We start from the raw sequence: 19,755 nt of genomic DNA, 5'->3' as shown, positions 1-19,755 counted from the left end.
GGAGGCTGAGGCAGAAGAATCACTTTGACCCTAGAGGTGGAGGCTGCAGTGAGCTGAGACTGCACCACTGCACTCCAACCTGGGCAACAAGAGTGAAACTCCATCTCAAAAAAAAGAGACAGCTAAAAGAGTAAAACAGGTGCCTCTGAAAGTGTGGATGTATTTGTGTAAAGGTGGGGAAGCAGAAGTCAGAGGACTGATTTTTAACATCATTTGAATTTTTAAACTATGTTTTGCTTACTTTAATCAATTAAAATATTGCTGGCTGTGGTGGCTCATGCCTATAATCCCAGCACTTTGGGAGGCAGGCGGATCACCTAAGGGTTGGGAGTTCGAGACCAGCCTGACCAACATGGAGAAACCCTGTCTCTATTAAAAATACAAAATTAGCCAGGCATGGTGGTGCATGCCTATAATCCCAGCTACTCTGGGAGGCTGAGGCAAGAGAATTGCTTGAACCTGAAAGGCAGAGGTTGAGCTGAGCCAAGGTCACACTATTGTACTCCAGCCTCGGCAACAAAAGTAAAACTCCATCTCAAAAAAAGAAATAAATAAAAAATTAATTAATTAAAATACATGCAGACTTTTTTATTAGAAATATACTTACTAAGGAAATGCTGTTGAAGTAGGAGCTAAAACTGGAGGATTCTTCCAAAACTCATCCAACAAACTCTGAATAATTTTTCCAAGATCTGAGTGCATTGTAAACTGAAAGTAACAATAATACATGATGATTAAAATCACTTTCAGAAAACGATTATACAGTCTTATTAGGATAGTATCATTCTAAATATTAACTTACTTTTATAGGTCAATAATTAAATAAAAAAGGATATTAGCAATTCACAAGTTGTAACCTTTTTTTATACAATCGATATTATAAATATCTGGTAGTCAGTAAACAGGTTAAAAGTCCATTTAATCAATAATAGAGCTGAAATATTTCCATATTTGATGATTTACAGTAATTTGAGGGTTCAAAGGTAAATACTAGAGTATATGTTAAGTTACAATCTTTCACAATCAGCCATATCATATTCTAAGAATGTTAAGGCATAGTCTTAAATATTCAATTTTTTAAAAATTTCCCACGACAAAATGAAACTTTAAACTCACTTCAGATTTCTAAAATATTTTGTAGAAAAGTAATACACCTATTGTATTACCCCTAAATAAATTATCCCATATACATACATTGTTTACTAATGGAGAGGTAACATACACTCCTTGTTTATCCATTAAGTGATGTCGTATTGGTGGATAAACACTGATCACTGGTTTTTCCTGAGGAAATTGTGGAGGAAGCAATCTGATAGAGGTAGAACAGATGAAAGACAAAAACAAAGATAACAAAGGTACATTATACAGTCAAACTCTTAAAATTAAGTTATTTAAAAGTAAATTAAATTTTCACACTTTGATATGGATTATTTAGCATTAAGTGCTCCATTATAGTGTTGTCTGAAAATATATATAAGAAGAAAATTTGGTAATTAAAGACTAGTTATTCAACATAGTAAAATCTTAGTGTGAAATATGGACATGAATTACACAATATTCTTCACATCATGCCCATTAGTTGCTTTCAAACACAATACACCAAGCTATACAAAATCTTAGGTAAAAATTAGATCAGCCATTTGTATCAGGTGAACCGTACTAGTCCAGTCTGGTTATTTATGTACCACAGGTTCTAGCCATATAAATTTCCTGTGGTTTTTCTACTTTGAAAATGCTGTCAAGGCTGGGCATTGTGGCACATACCTGTAGTCCCAGCTACTCAGGAGACTGAGGCAGGAGAGCCACTTGAGCCCAGGAGTTCAGTCCAGCCTGGACAACATAGTGAGACCCCATCTTTAAAAAAATAAAGTAAGATAAAAACAAATAAAATGCCGTGAAGCATTATTTCACTATTTATTGTACCTCTAAAGAGTAAGAGGATAAAATGGAAAGTAGTAGGATTGAAATGTAGCTGTTATCAAGACTTGGTTCTACATGGCTCCCTTCTAAATGCCATAAATGACACATCTCTCCCAACTTAGGGGTCAATCACATGGTTTCAAGTAAAGAACAGTAAGTTTTCAACACCAAAAAAAAGTGCAAATTTAAACCTTTTTGAAATATGGCAAAACCAAGATTAGTGAGTGAAATCTTTAAAACTTAAAAATAAGAGTTTACTGGATATAAAACCATGTTTTCCAAATCTCTAAAACTTATTATTTTACTTTGAAATGCCTCTTTGTTCCCCTGTTGGCTCAGAAAACTATTTGTTAGTAGCACTGTTGAAAAGAAAACTGGGTCCTTTTTGGCCTCCTCTGCTCAGCTCTACCTGGGCATTTGATGAGAGATAAAACTACTTCATTTACATAGTTGAAGATTTTAAAACTAATATGGCAAAAAAGGCACTAAATGGCCTTTGGAGCCCAGTCAATCTAGGTTTGTATCTTGACTATGCTCTTAATCATGTTTCTGTAAGCTGCCCTAATTTGCAGGGCTGCTGTGAGGATTCAAAAAGCTCATATATAACAAGTTAACATAGCAGTTATATATTCATGCTTTAAATCACTCATTCAATTAGTATTTAATAAGGCCTCCTAGGTACGGGCACTAAGCTAGGCAATGAGAATGTGAAAGTGAATAATTTCAAGTTAGGTGCCTTCTTCTCTGGCCCAAACACTTGCTCTAGCAAAAGCCACTTAATGCAACTTGAGGTAATCACAATCTCTGCATACTACATCCTCATAGCTGCATTTAAGGCTAAATAGCTACTTCAGCAATCACTTTGTCCAACTTTTTGTAATTTAAATAAAAACCTGATAATTATTATTTTTAACTTTTTTCATAAAAATAATCAGCAAATCATATCTAGACTTGAACTTTCCAGTTGATGTAGTATTATCTGTTGCTGAAATTTGGAATATTTTAACTTGTTTCTGATTTAAAGGTGAATCTATACATATATATATATATATATTCCCTTTGTTTTTTATCACTGTTCAGCCTACCTCCAGTGAAGATTTTAGTGCTAATAAAAACAATTATAGTACTAAGAATTAGTATTGCACATTTTTATTGCATTCCTCTTCTCTAGTTTTTTTCTTATAGCACTATAACTTACAGTGATAGTTTTCAAAATTTTTTATCTCATTGAATTGTGCACTATTTTATAAATTAATTATTTGAAACAAGTTCACTTTTAAAAGCTTACTTACTAATAACTAAGAAATAAAAAAAAAACTAAGTCCTTTTAAATGAAAAAGTAGGACAGAATTCTACTCACATATTAATGTTAATTGTCAGGTTGTTTATGGTGAATGGCAATCTGTATTCCACATCTTTCTGTATTTCAGCTATACTGTAAGAGAAAATTTTAAAAAAGTTTACCCAAAGTCATGAAACCATTATTGTTAAAAACAAATGTTAAGTGCTACCTTTATTTTTAATCACAGAATCAGGATTGCCAGCATATTTTGTATCTTGAGGGGAAGGAAAATGATCATAGTTGGAAAGGATCATCAACTAACTAAGCAGTAATATTCTGAACCATCCAGGGGAAGGGGATGTTGAAGTAAAGAGGCAAGAAAAAAATCTCTTCATTAATGCTAGATTGATTTACTATCACTCTATCCAATTTACCATTTGCAGAAGCAATTGTGTACTCTGGTTAATAAAGGTCAGCAAGCCATCTGGGTTCTGATTCTAACTGCCACTATCCAGCTATATAGACAGCTGGGGAAGTCTGAGTCTTAACAGCTTGAACTTAAAAGTCTAGATGAGATGTATCCTATAGTCTTATGACAGAGGCTGCTGGCTGCTTTCCAAAAACAGTTACCCACTTCTTTCTAAGTAAAGAAGCTTGATTTTATCCTGGGTGGCAATGTTCTAGTTCTTATAGCTAGTTGTTGCTATAGACTTAACTCTCAGTCAATAGAATGTACAGGGAAGTTGTAGGGAGAAATTCCAGGTAAACGGCTTAAAGAAAACAAAATAATAGACAATTGATATCAGCCCATTTTGCCCTTCCTGCCTTCCTTCTACTTCCTCCTTCCATCTAGGAATTAGACTTCCAATAGTCATTTTGTATCATCAGTGACTCTTAGGATCGAAGCCATGCACTAAGGAAAGCTAGGCAGAAAGAAAGAAGTAGCCTGGGTCCTTGATGACATGACGTTGTCAAACTCTGACTTTTTTTTAATATGAGAGAAAAATAAACTTTTATCTTGTTTTAGCCACCATTCTTGGGTCTTTGGTACTGACAGCTGAATATAATTCTTGCCTTGTAAGTCCCTGATACTAACACTCCACATTCATAATTTTGCTTTATTGTTATTTGCAGGCATACATTATTATAACTATAATATACTAAGCAAGTCTTTTAGGGGCTTACTTGAAATTCTAACCAATATTCATGATATTTGCAAGGGGGAAGATGCTAAGTAGTATTAATGAGGTGAGGTTGCAGAGAAAGCTTAATATTCAAATGGATACGAAACTTCTTCAAGCATGAATACCCTTCAAATGCCTAGCATATGAATAACGATTTGCTTTTTGTTCTTTTGGATGCTTCATCTAATAGCTTTATAAAACCTCTTATTTCTGTCCATTTCTGGTCCTTTGATAAGAATGCAGCCCCCAAGGATATGTAAATCTCAGACAGCTTAAAAGATTCAAAAGTGTTGGGATGGTGTTACTGAAAAACTATAGACGTAGATAAACTTTCCTCTCTGACATTCTAATGGAGGGGGTTATCATTTAGAAGAAACGATTAAAAAAAGACTCAAACGGATACTCACTAGGACTTGAACAATTTTTATGGAAGTTTCTCTTTGGGAATTAGTTTGGACTGAAAACCTTCTCCACTGCATGAACACCACATAATCAACAAATGGCCTAAGTTTTTTATTCCTCTACATTGTTTTAGAAACTTAGGAGGTAATTGCTCAAGGAAATAAATACTAGTCACGAAAGCATCCACCAGTTCAAAGTCAAGTACAGCATCTTAGTGATTAAGAGCATTGCCTCTCGAGTTAGTCTTCCTGGGTTCAAATCCTGTCTCTACCATTTATTCACTTTCATGGGTACATTAAGCCTTTTCTCTCAAATTGGGAAGGGGGATGTTAAAAACGTCTACCTAAAAGACTTGTTAAATTAAGCAAAATAATGCATGTAAAGCCCCAACATAGTACCAGGCAAATAACTGTTCGATAAGTGTTAGCTATTATTAAATAGGCATTTAGAACATGCAAGTTGATCCCTCTCTATATTTATAGTATTAAGGTTTTTGTTTTTTGACAGGGAGTCTTGCTGTGTTGCGCAGGTTGGAGTGCAGTAGCAGGATTTTAGCTCACTGCAATTTCTACCTCCTGGATTCAAGCAATTCTCCTGCCTCAGCCTGACAAGTACGGGGACTACAGGTACATGCCACCCTGCCCTGTTATTTTTGTATATATATTTTTTGTAGACATGGGGTCATGCCATGCTAGCTAGGTTGATCTGGAACTCCTGACTTCAAGTACTCCACCTGCCTTGGCCTTCCAAGTTTTAACTCATCAGTTTTTCAGACATTGTTTCGATTTTTACAAAAAGTTTTCATTGAAAACGTACTAAAATAAATTTGATTTAAATAATTTTTATTTAAGTAGTTAGATATCTCCAATTCATTTTCTCCAGCTATATGGTTGACAGTTACTAAGATTTTTTTATGAGTTTTCTTCACAAACTAGGTACCACAAATAACAGAAGGTGATACTTATAATATTAATGACAGTTGAACCATCAACAAATTCCAAAACAAGTTAATCATGGCAATCTAGAAATGCATTTGATTAGTTGCATTAGATAAAACAATAGGTATGTAATTGTTTTAATTAAAACAGGAATCATTTCCTGAATATTCATCGCCAATGTGATTTTGAATATGTTGCTATTTTTAATAACTTAAAAAAATGTATTCCAAAACATTAATTCTCATTGAAAAAAGGTTATCATATCATCAAAAACTACTGTTAACATATTGCTGTGTAATATTCTAAACTTATTTGTACATTCATAGCCTTATTTAAAACAAAAATATAATTATACTGTACCTCAATTTTGTAAGTTCCTCTTCTCACTTAATTGTGATTGTCTTTCCAAACCAGTAAATGTTATTTTACAATATCATTTTTAATAGCTGCATAATGTTCTAGTACATAGTCATACTATTATTTAAGGTATTTTCTATTAAAAGATATTGAAATTGTTTACAGTTTTTACTCTTATAAGGCATGCTTTGATAAACATTCTTAGAGCCATATCTTTATGCTGACAGTGGTAGTATTTTCAATGTAAATACACATATACGTATTTTAAAGTAATAGTTTAATTACACCACAAGAGAAAATTTAAATGACCTATAAATTAATAATTATTTTTTCTAGATTCTCTGGGAGAAGAGAATTACTATGGTTTTACCTCAGTGAATGAATTTGTTGAGGCTAAATAAAGCCGTAATAACATATAACTTTGTTATTAGAATATATGATTAATTGGTATCTTCATTTCTTTTTCTTTTTTGAGACAGAGTTTCGCTGTTGTTACCCAGGCTGGAGTGCAATGGCGCAATCTCAGCTCACTGCAACCTATGCCTCCTGGGTTCAGGCAATTCTCCTGCCTCAGCCTCCCGAGTAGCTGGGACTACAGGCACGCACAACCATGCCCAGCTGATTTTTTGTATTTTTAGTAGAGACGGGGTTTCACCTTGTTGACCAAGATGGTCTCGATCTCTTGACCCTGTGATCCACCCGCCTCAGCCTCCCAAAGTGCTGGGATTATAGGTGTGAGCCACCGCGCCCAGCCGGTATCCTCATTTCTTTGACAGTTCCCCAAACTGTAAACAAGTAGATCTTAATATGCAATAGAGACTTCCAGTTCCAACATGGTGGTGTAGAAGCAAGCTGGCTTCACTTAATGCCACAGAAAACCAAGAACAAATACGTAACACTGAGATTTGCTGAGTGTAGGATGGACTATATTTCTTGCTGAGAGCCACGGCAAGGAAAACCGAGGTGGACCCCTCTAGTGGAAAACTGCTCAGGGTGTTCCAAAGTAGTGAACAGTATGTGTATATAATATACCAGTTAAACTAGTTCTTTAAGCACAGGATATGTCACCCTGCCCCTGTGGCTCCCTAGTGGAGAATGCTTTCTGGTTTGTCTTTCATCAGTGATAAGCAGGCTAACTGCCTAGTTTATTTTTGTTCTGTGAGGAAACACAGAACACCTATTTGTTAATAATAATCACCTGTTTAGAGAGAATAAAAACACGGATCAGAGCCTGCAAGAGGCTATCAGCCCAGAATACTGTTAGCCCCCTGAGACTCTGAGCTTGGAGGGCTGTTAGCCCCAATAGTCCCACTTTGCACTCTATTTGTGTCTGTTTCTTAATTCTTTCAGTGTCATCTAGGTTGGGGTCTCTACAACCAAGCTGGTCTTGGCAGAGATTAACACCAGCAACATCCCAGAACTCAAATATGAGGATCAGTCACTTCTCAGGGCCACAGAGAAGTGAAAAAACTCTGAGCAGATGGTAAGAAAATCAGACTTCCATATTTGTGCCTCTCCCCACAGTCTTCCTAACACCAAGCATGAGAAAAATTTCCCTTCAACTCACAGTTTCTACACTGGAAAAAGGGAGACTGAGGTGGACAATCAGCTTCCCCACCATTCTAAGTTCCCTGCCAGGAAACTCATCCCTGCCTCAACCCACTGGAATCATCATGAGGACTGAAAGGAGAAATATCCCTGAGGACAGCCAGAGACAAAAGGGAGAGGGGGAGAAGCAAGAATACCAGTCTTAACCCAGGAAAATGTTACTGAGCCGAAGAAAACACCAAATCAGAGTGCCTATTCAGCAGCTCCATGTTGTAGGAGATAGGTTCCACAGATCCCTTGGGCAGGAACCCATTGTGAGCCTTCCTACACTGGTGAGATATCCTCTTTGGGAGCTCCCCCATTAGAGCTGGGCAGTGCTCCAGTATTTACTAGACTAAGGCAAACCTGGGTTTAAAGTGTCACTGGGAAGCAAAAAGGAGGTAGCAATCAAACAGTAGTTTTTAAGCAAATATATTCAATAAAACCAAAACAAGCCAGAGAGAGAAGACCAGAATAAATAACAAATTCTTCAAAGTAAAGACATAAATGCACATCTGCAAGAAACAAGAGCAAACAGGGAGCCTGACTTCCCTGAATGGACAAAGCAAAGAACAAATGACTGACCCTAATGAGATAATAATATGTGAGATCTCTGAATAAGAACTGAAAATAGCAGTTTTAAGGAAACTCACTGATCTCCCAGATAAAACAAAAAATTCAAAAATTTATCAGAGAAATTTAACAAAGAGATTTAAGTAATAATGAAAAACTAAACAGAAATGTTGGAACTGAGAAATATGTTTGCTGAACTGAAATTTATTAAAGGCTCTCCATGGCAGAATGGATCAGGCAGAAGATCGAATTAGCAAGCCTGAAGACAGGTTATTAGAAAATACAGAGTCAGAGAAAGAAGAAAAAAGACTGAAAATAAATGAAGACCACCTGCAAAATACAGAAAATCACCTCATAAGACCAAATCTAAGAACTACTGGCATTTAAAAAAAAAGCTGAGCCAGAGCAATGTGTAGAAAGCTTATTCCAAGAAATAGTCACAGAAAAATTTTCAAAGCTTGAGAAAGATAAAAATATTCAGGTACTAGAGGGTCAGATATACCAAACAAATCTGACATAATAAGACTACTTCCTAGGCATATAATAATCAAACTCTCAAAGGTGAAGCACAAAGAGAGGAAACTAAAAGCAGCAAGAGAAAAGCAGCAAATAACCTATAAAGGAGCTCTGATTTGTCTGTTTGGAAACAGACTTCTCAATGAAAACCATACATGCCAGGAGGGAGTGGAACAATATTTTCCAAATGCTGAAAGGAAAACAAACAAACAAACAAACTCTGTCATCCAAAAATACTGTATCCAGCAAAGTTATCTTTCAAATATAAGAGACCCAAAATATTTACCACACAAGCAAAAGCATGGAGAATTCACCACAAGACACGTCTTACAAGAAATACTAAAGGAAGTTCATCAGTCTGAAAGAAAAAAACACTAACGTGAGATGACAAAACATTTGGAGGCATAAAATCCACTGGTAAAATTAAGTACACAGAGAAACCCAGAATCCTCTAATACTGTAATTATGGTGTGCAATCCACTTATAACTCTAGTATGAAGCTCAAAATAAAAATCTATCAAAAACAACAATGGCTGTGGTGACCTGTTAAGTGACAGGTAATATAAATGTGTAAATTGAGACAACTAAAAGTCAAAATATTGGGGAGAAGGAGTCAAACCATAATATTTTTTGTTCCTATTACCTTCTTTGTGATTTAAGGTAAGTTACTGTCTCTTTAAAATAACTTGTTATACATGTTTTTTGTAAGCTGCATGAAAACCACAGCGCAAATCCCTATAGTTTTGATTCACTAAAAATAAAAAGCAACAAATTAAAACATACTACCAAAGAAAGTCACTTAGCTACAAAGGAAGACAGTAAGAAAGGAAGAAAGGAAGAGGGAAGATTTAAAACAACCAGAGAACAAGCAACAAAACAGGAGAAGTCCTTACTTATCAATAATTAATATAATGGAATAAATTCTCTAATTAAAAGGCACAAAATAGCTGAATGGATAAAGCAAGGCAACAAGACCCAAGAATATGTTGCCTACAAGAAACTCGTATCACATATAAAGACGTATGTAGACTGAAAGCGAAGGAGTAGAAAAAGATATTTCATGCAACTGGAAATGAAAAGGAGTAGGAATAGCTATACTTACATCAAATAAAAGAGATTACAAATCAAAGTCTATGAAAAGAAACAAGGTTACTATATAAAATGATAAAGGGGTCAAGTCAGCAAGCAGATATAACAATTACAAATACCTACGCACCCAAAACCAGAGCTCCAAAGTACATAAAGCAAACAAAAATGAACGTAAAGGGAAAGACAGATTGCAATATAATAAGGGACTTTCAACCTACTATCACTAATGCAAAGATCATCCAGACAGAAAATCAATAAAGAAACATCAAAGTTAAACTTCACACAGGCCTAATTGAGATTCAATTGCTGCAGAATATATTTTTTCATCACCACACGGAACATTCTCCAGAACAGATATCTTAGGCCATAAAACAAATCTGAACAAATTCAAAGAAATCAAAAATCATATCAAGTATGTTTTCTGACCACAATGGAATAAAACTAGAAACCAATTACAAGAGGAACTTCAGAAACTACACAACCACATGGAAATTAAACAAGCTGCTCAACAACCAATGAGTTGATGAAGAAATTAAGGAAATTTTAAAAATTCTTCAAACAAATGAAAATAGAAATAGAACACACCAAAATCCATGGGATAAAGCAAAAGTGGTACAAAGAAGAAAGTTTACAGCAATAAACGACTACATCAAAAAAACTGAAAAACTTCAAATAAACAACCTAACTATGTACCTCAATGAACTAGAGAAGCAAGAACCAAACCTAAAAGGAGAAACAAATAGATGTCAGAACAGAAATCAATGAAGACTAAAAATTAATACAAATGATCAACAAAATGAAAAGTTGGTTACTTGAAAAGATAATCAAAATCATCCCAAGCCTTTAGCTAGATGAACTAAGAGAGAAGACCGAAATAAATGATGTCAGAAGGAAAAAGGAGATGTAACAACTGATACCACAGAACTACAAAGAATCATTAATATGCTAAAAAATCTGAAAACCTAAAAGAAATTAATAAATTGCTGGACATATACAACCTACCAAGAGTAAATCATGACAAAACAGAAAACCTCAATAAACCAATAATGAATAATGAGATTAAAGCTATAATAAAAAGTCTCCCATCATAGAAAAGTTGAGGGCCTGATAATGGCACTGATGAATTCTACCAAACATTTACAGAACTACTAACAGTTCTGCTCATGCTTCAAAACAATTGAAGAGGAGGGACTACTTCCAATCTCATTCTACAAGACCAGCATTATCCAAAGAAACAAGAAAAAGAAAAACTACAGGCCAATATTACAGATTAACATAGATGCAAAAATCCTGAACAAAATACTAGCAGACCAAATTTGACAAAACATTAAAAAGATCATTCACTATTATCAGGTGGGATTACCCCAGGAATGCAAGGATAGTGTAGTATATACGCAAATCAATAAATATGATGTATTACACTAACGGAACCAAGAACAAAAACCACATGATTATTTCAATAGATGCTGAAAAAGCACTCAATAAAATCCTTTATGATCACAACCCTCATCAAACTGGGTGTAGAAAGAACATGCAGCAAAATAATAAAGGCCATATATGACAAACCATAGTTGACATAACAGTGAATGGGGGAAAAACTGAAGGCGTTTCCTCTAAGATCTAGAACAAGACAAGCATAGCTACATTCAAACTTTTATCCAATATAATAGTGGAAGTCTTGGCCAGAGTAATTAGGCAAGAGAAAGAAATAAAGGGCATCTAAAATGGAAAAGAGAAGTTAAATTAGCCTTGTTTGCAGATGACATAAACTTATGCCTGAAAAAACCTAAAGACTGCACCAAAAAAACCCCAAAAATCCTGACAAATTCAATAAAGTTGCAGGATACAAAATTAACATATGAAAATCAATACCATTTATATATGCTAAGAGTGAATAATCTAAAACAAAAAGCAATCCTAGTTACAATAGTTACAAAGAATATAAAACACCTATAAAACAATTTTACCTAAGAAGTGAAAGATCTAAAGAAGTAAAACTATAGAACACTGATGAAGGAAATTGAAGGAGACATATACCAAGAAAAAAAATGGGAAGATATTCCATGCTTGTGGCTGGAAGAATAAACAGTGTTAAAATGATAATACTACCCAAACAAAATTACAGATTTGGTGCAATCCCTATTAAAATGCCAACGACATGCATTTACATGGATCCACAAGACCCTGAATAGGTGAAGCAACCCAGAGCAAAAGCAACAAAGTTGGAGGCATCACACTACCTGGCTTCAAAATTTACTGCACAGTTACAGTAAGCAAATCACATGGTACTGGCCTAAAAACAAAGACATAGACCAATGGAAAAGAACAAGGAACCCAAATACAAATCCGCACATTTACAGCCAACTCATCCTGACAAAAGTACCAAGAACATACAATGGAGAAGGCATGATGTTTTCAATAAATGGTGCTGGGAAAACTGGGTAATTGCATGCAGAAGAAAGAAACTAGACCCCATCTCTTACCATACACAAAAATAAAAAGAATGGATTAAAGACTTAAATCTAAGACCTGAAACTAGGAAACTACTAAAAGAAAACATTGAGGAAATGCTTCAGGACATTGTTCTAGGCAAAGAATTTTTGTGTAAGACCTCAAAAGCACAGGCATCCAAAGCAAAAACAGATAAATGGAATTACATCAAGCTAAAAACCTACACAGCAAAGAAACAATCAACGAAGTGAAGAGACAACCCCCCAAAATGGGAGAAAACATTTGTAAGCTAACCATTTGACAAAGAATTAATAACCAGAATACATGAGAAACTCAACAACTCAAAAGCAGAAAAACAAATAACGTGATTTCAAAATGGGCAAAAGATCTCAACAAACATTTCTCAAAAGAAGCATATGAGGTGTGGTATGCACCTGTAAACCCAGTTACTTGCAAGTCTGAAGTGGGACTACTTGAGCACAGGAGTTCCAGAACAGTCTAGGCAACACAGTGAGGCCTTGTCTCTGGAAAAAGAAAAAAAAGGGGAAAAAAAAGTATCATCTTACCCCAGTTAAAATGGCTTTTATTAAAAAGCCAGGCAACAACAGATGCTGGCAAGGATGTGAAAGATGTGGAGAAAGGGGAACCCTCATACACTGCTAGTGGGAATGTAAATTAGTACATCTAATGTGGAGTCTGCCATGGAATAGTATGGAGGTTCCTCAAAAGACTAAAAATATCTCTGCACCTTTAGAACCTTGAAAAAAAAAACACAAAAAACAAAATGAAACTACCATATGATTCAGCAATTCTGCTACTGAGTATATTGCCAAAGCTGCACTCCCACATTTATTGCAGTACTATTCACAATAGCCAAAATATGTAATAAATTTAAGTACACATCAACAAATGAATGGATAAAGAAAATGTGGCATAATATACAACAGAATATCATCTCACCATAAAAAAGGATGAAATTCTGTCATTTGCAGCAACATGAGTGGAACTGGAGGTCATTATGTTAAGTGACATAAACCAAACACAAAAAGACAAACACTGAATATGTGAAAGCTAAAAAAGTGGATCTCACAAAGAAAGAAAGTAGTTTGGTGGTTTCAGAGGCTGGAAAGAGTAAATGGGAAGGGAAATAAAATTAATCGTTGGTTCAAATATACAGTTAATGAAAGAAATAAGATCTAGTGTTCAATAGATAAGGGTGATTACAGCTTACAATAATCTATTATATATTTCAGTATAGCTAGAAGAGAAAAATTCAAACCTTACTAACATAAAGACAAATATTTAAGGTAATAGCTAACCCAATTATACTGACTTGATCTTCACAAATTATATGAATGCATTAAATTATTACATGTACCCCAAAACTATGTACATCTATTATGTATCAATTTTAAAAGATTTTAAATTGCAATAGAGGCATCAGTTATGGTTGAGATTCCTTTTGCAGAATAAATAATAATTTATCACTTAGTTTATATTTGTGTAAACTCTGATTTCAAAGACTCACTTCAACTGAACAGCTACCATATATCCAGCATCTTGCAAGCAAATGGAAATAGAGATGAATATGATATGATGAAAAACTCAGGTGACGAAAAAGATCAATTCAAGACAATAATGTCATGCATTTCCCACAGTGTAGGGTAACTCAGGTAACGTTTATAGGCAAATCTTGCAAATAAAGGATTCAAGGGCTTAGAATAGATGAAGAACGGACAGACAAATATCCTATCTAAACCTTAATGATTTAGATTTTCAAAAATCAAGTTTTTAAATTTTTATTTATTATAAATACATAATATTTATACAGATTTATTGGGTAGTTGCAATGTTTTGACAGAAGCGCAAAATAGATTTTTAAAAAGCAAATCCATAACAGTGCTGAAAAGCAAAAACTACAATGTTCAGATAGATTCTGAGGAAACCGTGACAAACAAAAAGATAGGGTTAAATTTAATGAAATAGGTAACATTTTTTTAAAAAAAAGAAGAAGAAAGGAAATACAGAAAACAATCACAATCCAAAACATAAGTCTGAAGCAATTTGAAGGTCCTCTAAGCCCTTGAACCAAGTTAGTGCAAACCAGGAGTTTGAGGGGAAGAGGGTGTGTCAGGAGCGTTTCTCAGGGTAATTAATCAACAGGGTGACATTTATGGAGCAACAGGTAGGCTAGGGAACTAGCCTCTTTTCCCAGCTTGTTCCAACTGATAAACAGTGTAATATTTGCCCTCAGATTAACGGAGATAGCCTCTCTAAGCTAGTAGAAAAACCTCAGGAAATAACTAACCTCTTGGAAGCTAATGACTTCCAGGAAGCCTCCTTTTCCAGAAGATAACTATCAGCTTGCCCTAACTAAGGACATACCATTCTTATTCTTCATCACCAGAAGCAGAGTATGGTAAACAGAGTAAGTATTCACAAGTGAGTCAATAGGGAACCTCAAATACAGAAATGGGAACATCATAAAGGATTGAACAAAACACAACCATTCAAACTATGCCCCAAATTCAAGAAACTAAAACACAAAAACTCAAGGAAACATTTAACAGAGCAAAGATGACTATAAATTTATGTAATTACTATCCTCAGAACAAAAGAAAATAGCACTTGCAGACACACAGCTGATATAAAAATGAAAAATTAAGAAACTGGAAATTTAAAACAAACAGCTCCAATAAATGGTTCAGTGTTGTTTGGAAAATCCTTCATACTATAGCTGTCTCTTGGAGAATGCTGATGAACTTTAGCACATTAAAGACTTTGAGAAATTCCAAGTAAACTGCATTTGTTTTCCAAATCTGTGTGTGTGACATGGACCACTTATTTTATATTTTTTTGAATAGAACACACAATAATGACTGAGATGTGCAAAAAGCTATGAAAACACAGAAGAAAGCACCTAACCTAGTGGTGGAAAAAATAACATCTGGGTTACATTTAAAAGTGGTAACACCCAGAAAAGTGAATCAGGGAAATACAGTATACATTTTAGATGGAGAAAACACTACCAGAAAAGCTTCAGATACAAAATAACACAAGTTCTCAAAAAGTCTCTATATCCTTTGCAATATATATGAAATGTTACTTTTTGTTTCTTGATATCTTTCCACCAGTCACATCACCATCTTCTGTGACAACTGGGAATCAAGCTAAGGTGGCTGGCCTTTTTTTGACAAGAGTTAGGAAGCTACTGAAAGGAGTAACACGGTCAAATTTGGATTTTAGAAAGATTACTCTGGCAGCAATGTGGAAAGAAAAGATAGAAGGGGCCGGGCGCGGTGGCTCAAGCCTGTAATCCCAGCACTTTGGGAGGCCGAGGCGGGTGGATCACAAGGTCAAGAGATCGAGACCATCCTGGTCAACACGGTGAAACCCCGTCTCTACTAAAAATACAAAAAAAGTAGCTGGGCATGGTAGCATATGCCTGTGATCCAAGCTACTCAGGAGGCTGAGGCAGGAGAATTGCCTGAACCCAGGAGGCGGAGGTTGCAGTGAGCCGAGATGGCGCCATTGCACTCCAGCCTGGGTAACAAGAGCAAAACTCCGTCTCAGGAAAAAAAAAAAAAAGATAGAAGGAACAAGACTGGAGGCAGAGAGAATTGTTAGACCCTCATGATAGTAGAGATGGAAGACTGAATGGAAATGGAAGATGGTACAGGTTTTTGGCTTAGGTGAGCAACAGTAGAAAGTCTGGAAGGAGTTCAGGTTGTGGGGAGGGGCAGATGTAGCTGATTTAACTAGCAATGGAGAAATGACTGACTTACCATAACTTTTTTTTTTTTTTTTTTAAGACAGAGTCTCGCTCTGTTGCCCACGCTGGAGTGCAGCGGCACGATCTCTGCTCACTACAACCTCTGCCTCCCAGGTTCAAGCAATTCTCCTGCCTTAGTCTCCCAAGTAGCTGGAATTAAAGTGCCCACCACCACACCCAGCTAAATTTTTGTATTTTTAGTAGAGACAGGGTTTCACCATGTTGGTCAGCCTGGTCTTGAACTCCTGGCCTTGTGATCCACCTGCCTTAGCCTCACAAAGCGCTGGGATTACAGGCATGAACCACCACACCTGGCCCATAACTTTTTTTAAAGCAGTTACAGACTAACACTGCTAATGAGAAAATTAACTGAAGATAGCACTTGAGCTGTTATGATAGTTCTTAAATGGTACCATGCTTTATTGTGTCTTATACTCTGTTTTCACTTAATTACAGGATTGTCTGATACACATAATTTTAAAGCTTACTATATAGAGCTCAAAGTGCATTCAGAGTCAAATGTTGACATTTTGTAGATTTCAGTAGCTTCAACGGGCTTAAGGCCTAACAGATGCTTGTAGAAGTTTTTATTGCAAATTAAGGTTATTTCCTTCCATAAAGAAGTTTTAGTATCAAATAACTACAGGAGCTAGGTAATACATGTGAATGAAGGCAGCTGCTTCTAGTACAACAGGGAGTAAATTGCAAACTGGTAAATGGGTAGTGGGCAGCCCAGGAAAGGAACAGTTACTCTTCTGCTTAAAGCAAATATTGCTATGTAGAAACCAATCTTTCCAGATTTTTCATTTTAAAAGAAGAGTTGGAGATGACAGGGGGTATAAGGGAAATTTTCATGCCTTTTTAAAAGTTTGCTGTGAACATAAAACAACACTAAAAAAAAATAAAGTCTATTAAATAAAGAAAAATTAGGCTGGGTGTGGCAGCTCATGCCTGTAATCCCAGCACTTTGGGAGGCCAAGCCAGGCAGAGTGCTTGAGCCCAGGAGTTTGAGAGACAAGTCTGGGCACCATGGCAAAACCTCATCTCTACAAAAAAAAAAAAAAATTACCTGGGCCTGATGGCATGTACCTGCAGTACCAGCTAGTTGGGAAGTTGAGGTGGGAGGGCTGCTGCAGTGAGCTGAGATCGTGCCACTGTACTCTAGCCTGGGTGACAGAGTGAGACCCTGTCTCAAAAAATAAACAGAAAGTAAACTTGGATCCTTTTCATAAAAATATATAATGAGAGAGGTTCATACACACACACATATATCTTCTTATTACAATATCTCTTGTTGTTACCAAGTTTGTTTGTGAGTCTTTATGAGCTGAGAGTCAATTCTATAAAAAGAGCATGGAATTTAAGCTTCCTCAGAAACCCATGAGATGGGTGGAGAAAGTCTTATAGCTGTGAGCAAAAGGGTAAAGCTTAGCAGCTGTGGGGAAGAAGTACACAAGAGCTGACACTATAAGAAGTTTTAAGGCTCAACATTTAGGCAATCAGAAAGAATAATGGAATCCGGAGACTAGAAGCAAAAGAAGGTAGTAAAACAATTTTTTTTTTTTTTTTTTTGAGACGGAGTTTCGCTGGTTACCCAGGCTGGAGTGCAATGGCGCGATCTCGGCTCACCGCAACCTCCGCCTCCTGGGTTCAGGCAATTCTCCTGCCTCAATCTCCTGAGTAGCTGGGATTACAGGCACGCGCCACCATGCCCAGCTAATGTTTTGTATTTTTAGTAGAGACGGGATTTCACCATGTTGACCAGGATGGTCTCGATCTCTTGACCTTGTGATCCACCCACCTCGGCCTCCCAAAGTGCTGGGATTACAGGCTTGAGCCACCGCGCCCGGCCAGTAAAACAATTTTTAAAGACTACAGAGAATGGCACTATTATTTTAAAGATATGTACAAGAACAAAATACATAACTACTGCTGTTTACATCTCCTGTGTGTAAGATAATGCTTTAGGTTATTTACCTGCATCATGCCTAATGCCTTTCAAAACGTGTTCATTCCATTTGTGAAGAAACTAAGTCTCTGGAATGGACTTACCTTCTAAACAGAAAGTCAGAAGTAGTCCTGCCAGAGACAAATGAGTTGTAGGTAGGCTTATGAGAGATCCATCAACAACAAGCTAGCTAGAAGCTTGCAAGGTAAGAGGCAAAGGTTTCCGGCACACTGATTTCATCCAGTGGAAAGAAGGAATGTAATTTGTCATATGCCTACTATGTGCCAGATACATTTCCAAATGTCTTAAATATATTAGTTATTGAAAATCCTGCACGACAGGAATCACAATTCCTGATTTTATCAATAGGAATTTGAGGATCAGAGTGTCTAATATAACAATATCCGAAACACGAGACATTTCTTCTTCCCAGACATTTCTTACTATTACTGAGAAAACATTTTGAGCAGTTTGCCAGCAGAATTCCTCTCCAACACTGAATGACCAAGAGTCCTGCTTCCACAGTAACTTGGGGGAAGAGTGATAAGACCATCATCATTGGTGTAAACAATTCTTACTCACCCCCAGTGGAGGCTGGGTTGAAAGATCCCAGCCTTCACAAAGTATATGGTCTCACAGAGAAAAAACCAGCACTGTCCATAAAGTCAGCTTCCTCAGGAAGTATAAGAAATATTAGAATTTTTTCTACTCCTGACCATAAAGTCAGGAATTTTGGTGATAAATTGAATAGTGTAATAACTGTTATTCAGAAGATAGAACATATTACTTGAGCCCAGTCTACACAATTTCTAGTTTCTGTTTTCACAGCTGACTTAAACACTTTGTCTATAACACTTTTTTTTTTTAATTTTGTTGTCTGACAGTTATCTCATTTGCCCTGCATATTGGTGAGACTTAGATGAAGAAATATACGTACAATTCACCTATTTTTTTGTAGAGGAGCGAGAAAGATGAGGAGATAAGAATTTACGGCAACTAAAAAGGAGTTCACAATCATTAGAGAAAGGGACTTAAAGAGACTGTTAAAGTGGAATTTTCAGAATTATAAGGACATAAAAAGATACCTTCACTGCCAAAAAAAAATATTCACCTATTGACCTTACATTTGGAGAAAAGACATAATATGAAACATGAGGGAAGTAGGCAGCATGTAACAAGATATTGATATTTCTCATGTAACAACTTTTTGTACATTCATTAAAAAATTGGAAATTCTTTCAACTTTTATACACCACACCTTTAGAATAACCAATCGGTGTCTGTTTGCACAAAAACTTTAACTGTAAATTGTACCACTAATTTAGCTAATCAGGGAACATACTGCCAGTGTTGGGACTCAGAAACAATACCCCAAAATACGGCACTTTGGCAAACTGAGTACTATGAATTTAAAAAGTCTGGAAGCCTCAGAAGCAAAGTTCTCTCTGACCTTCTCCTGCCCTTCTTTCTCCCTTGAAGAAGTCGTAGAAACCAGAATTCCTCTTCCACTGTGGTTTATTACAAACTAGAACCCTTCTTCCCTACAAAGAGACATAAATATAAAAAGTTCACTTCCCTTCTGCCCTGAAGACCCTCATTCTGCAAGTGTCCCAGGCCGTACACTAGAGGAGGAGAATGCCATACAGAGACGCCAAGAAAAATCTGAACAGACAGGCCTTGCTGGGTTTCCCCCACCTCTGTCTATTACCATTACTATACACTTTTGTCCAATCACA

General features: G+C 36.0%; 1 protein-coding gene across 2 annotated transcripts in view; it reads right to left on the bottom strand.

Annotated features, from left to right (window-relative positions):
* VPS37A (VPS37A subunit of ESCRT-I) overlaps positions 1-19,755 on the bottom strand; it is a 58,709-nt gene that overhangs the window by 35,933 nt on the left and 3,021 nt on the right. For both annotated transcript variants that reach the window (XM_003935558.4, XM_074383962.1), the window contains exons 2-4: positions 3,281-3,355; positions 1,195-1,309; positions 608-708 (exon numbers count right to left, since the gene is read on the bottom strand). In XM_003935558.4, coding sequence (XP_003935607.1) covers positions 608-708; positions 1,195-1,309; positions 3,281-3,355 — 291 coding nt within the window. The remainder of the gene's footprint in view (positions 1-607; positions 709-1,194; positions 1,310-3,280; positions 3,356-19,755) is intronic.

The sequence above is a fragment of the Saimiri boliviensis genome, chromosome 13 (assembly GCF_048565385.1).
Source record: "Saimiri boliviensis isolate mSaiBol1 chromosome 13, mSaiBol1.pri, whole genome shotgun sequence".
Classification (NCBI taxonomy): Eukaryota; Metazoa; Chordata; class Mammalia; order Primates; family Cebidae; genus Saimiri; species Saimiri boliviensis.
The sequence above is the reverse complement of the archived record's forward strand: the minus strand, read 5'-3'. Positions and strand labels throughout refer to the sequence as shown.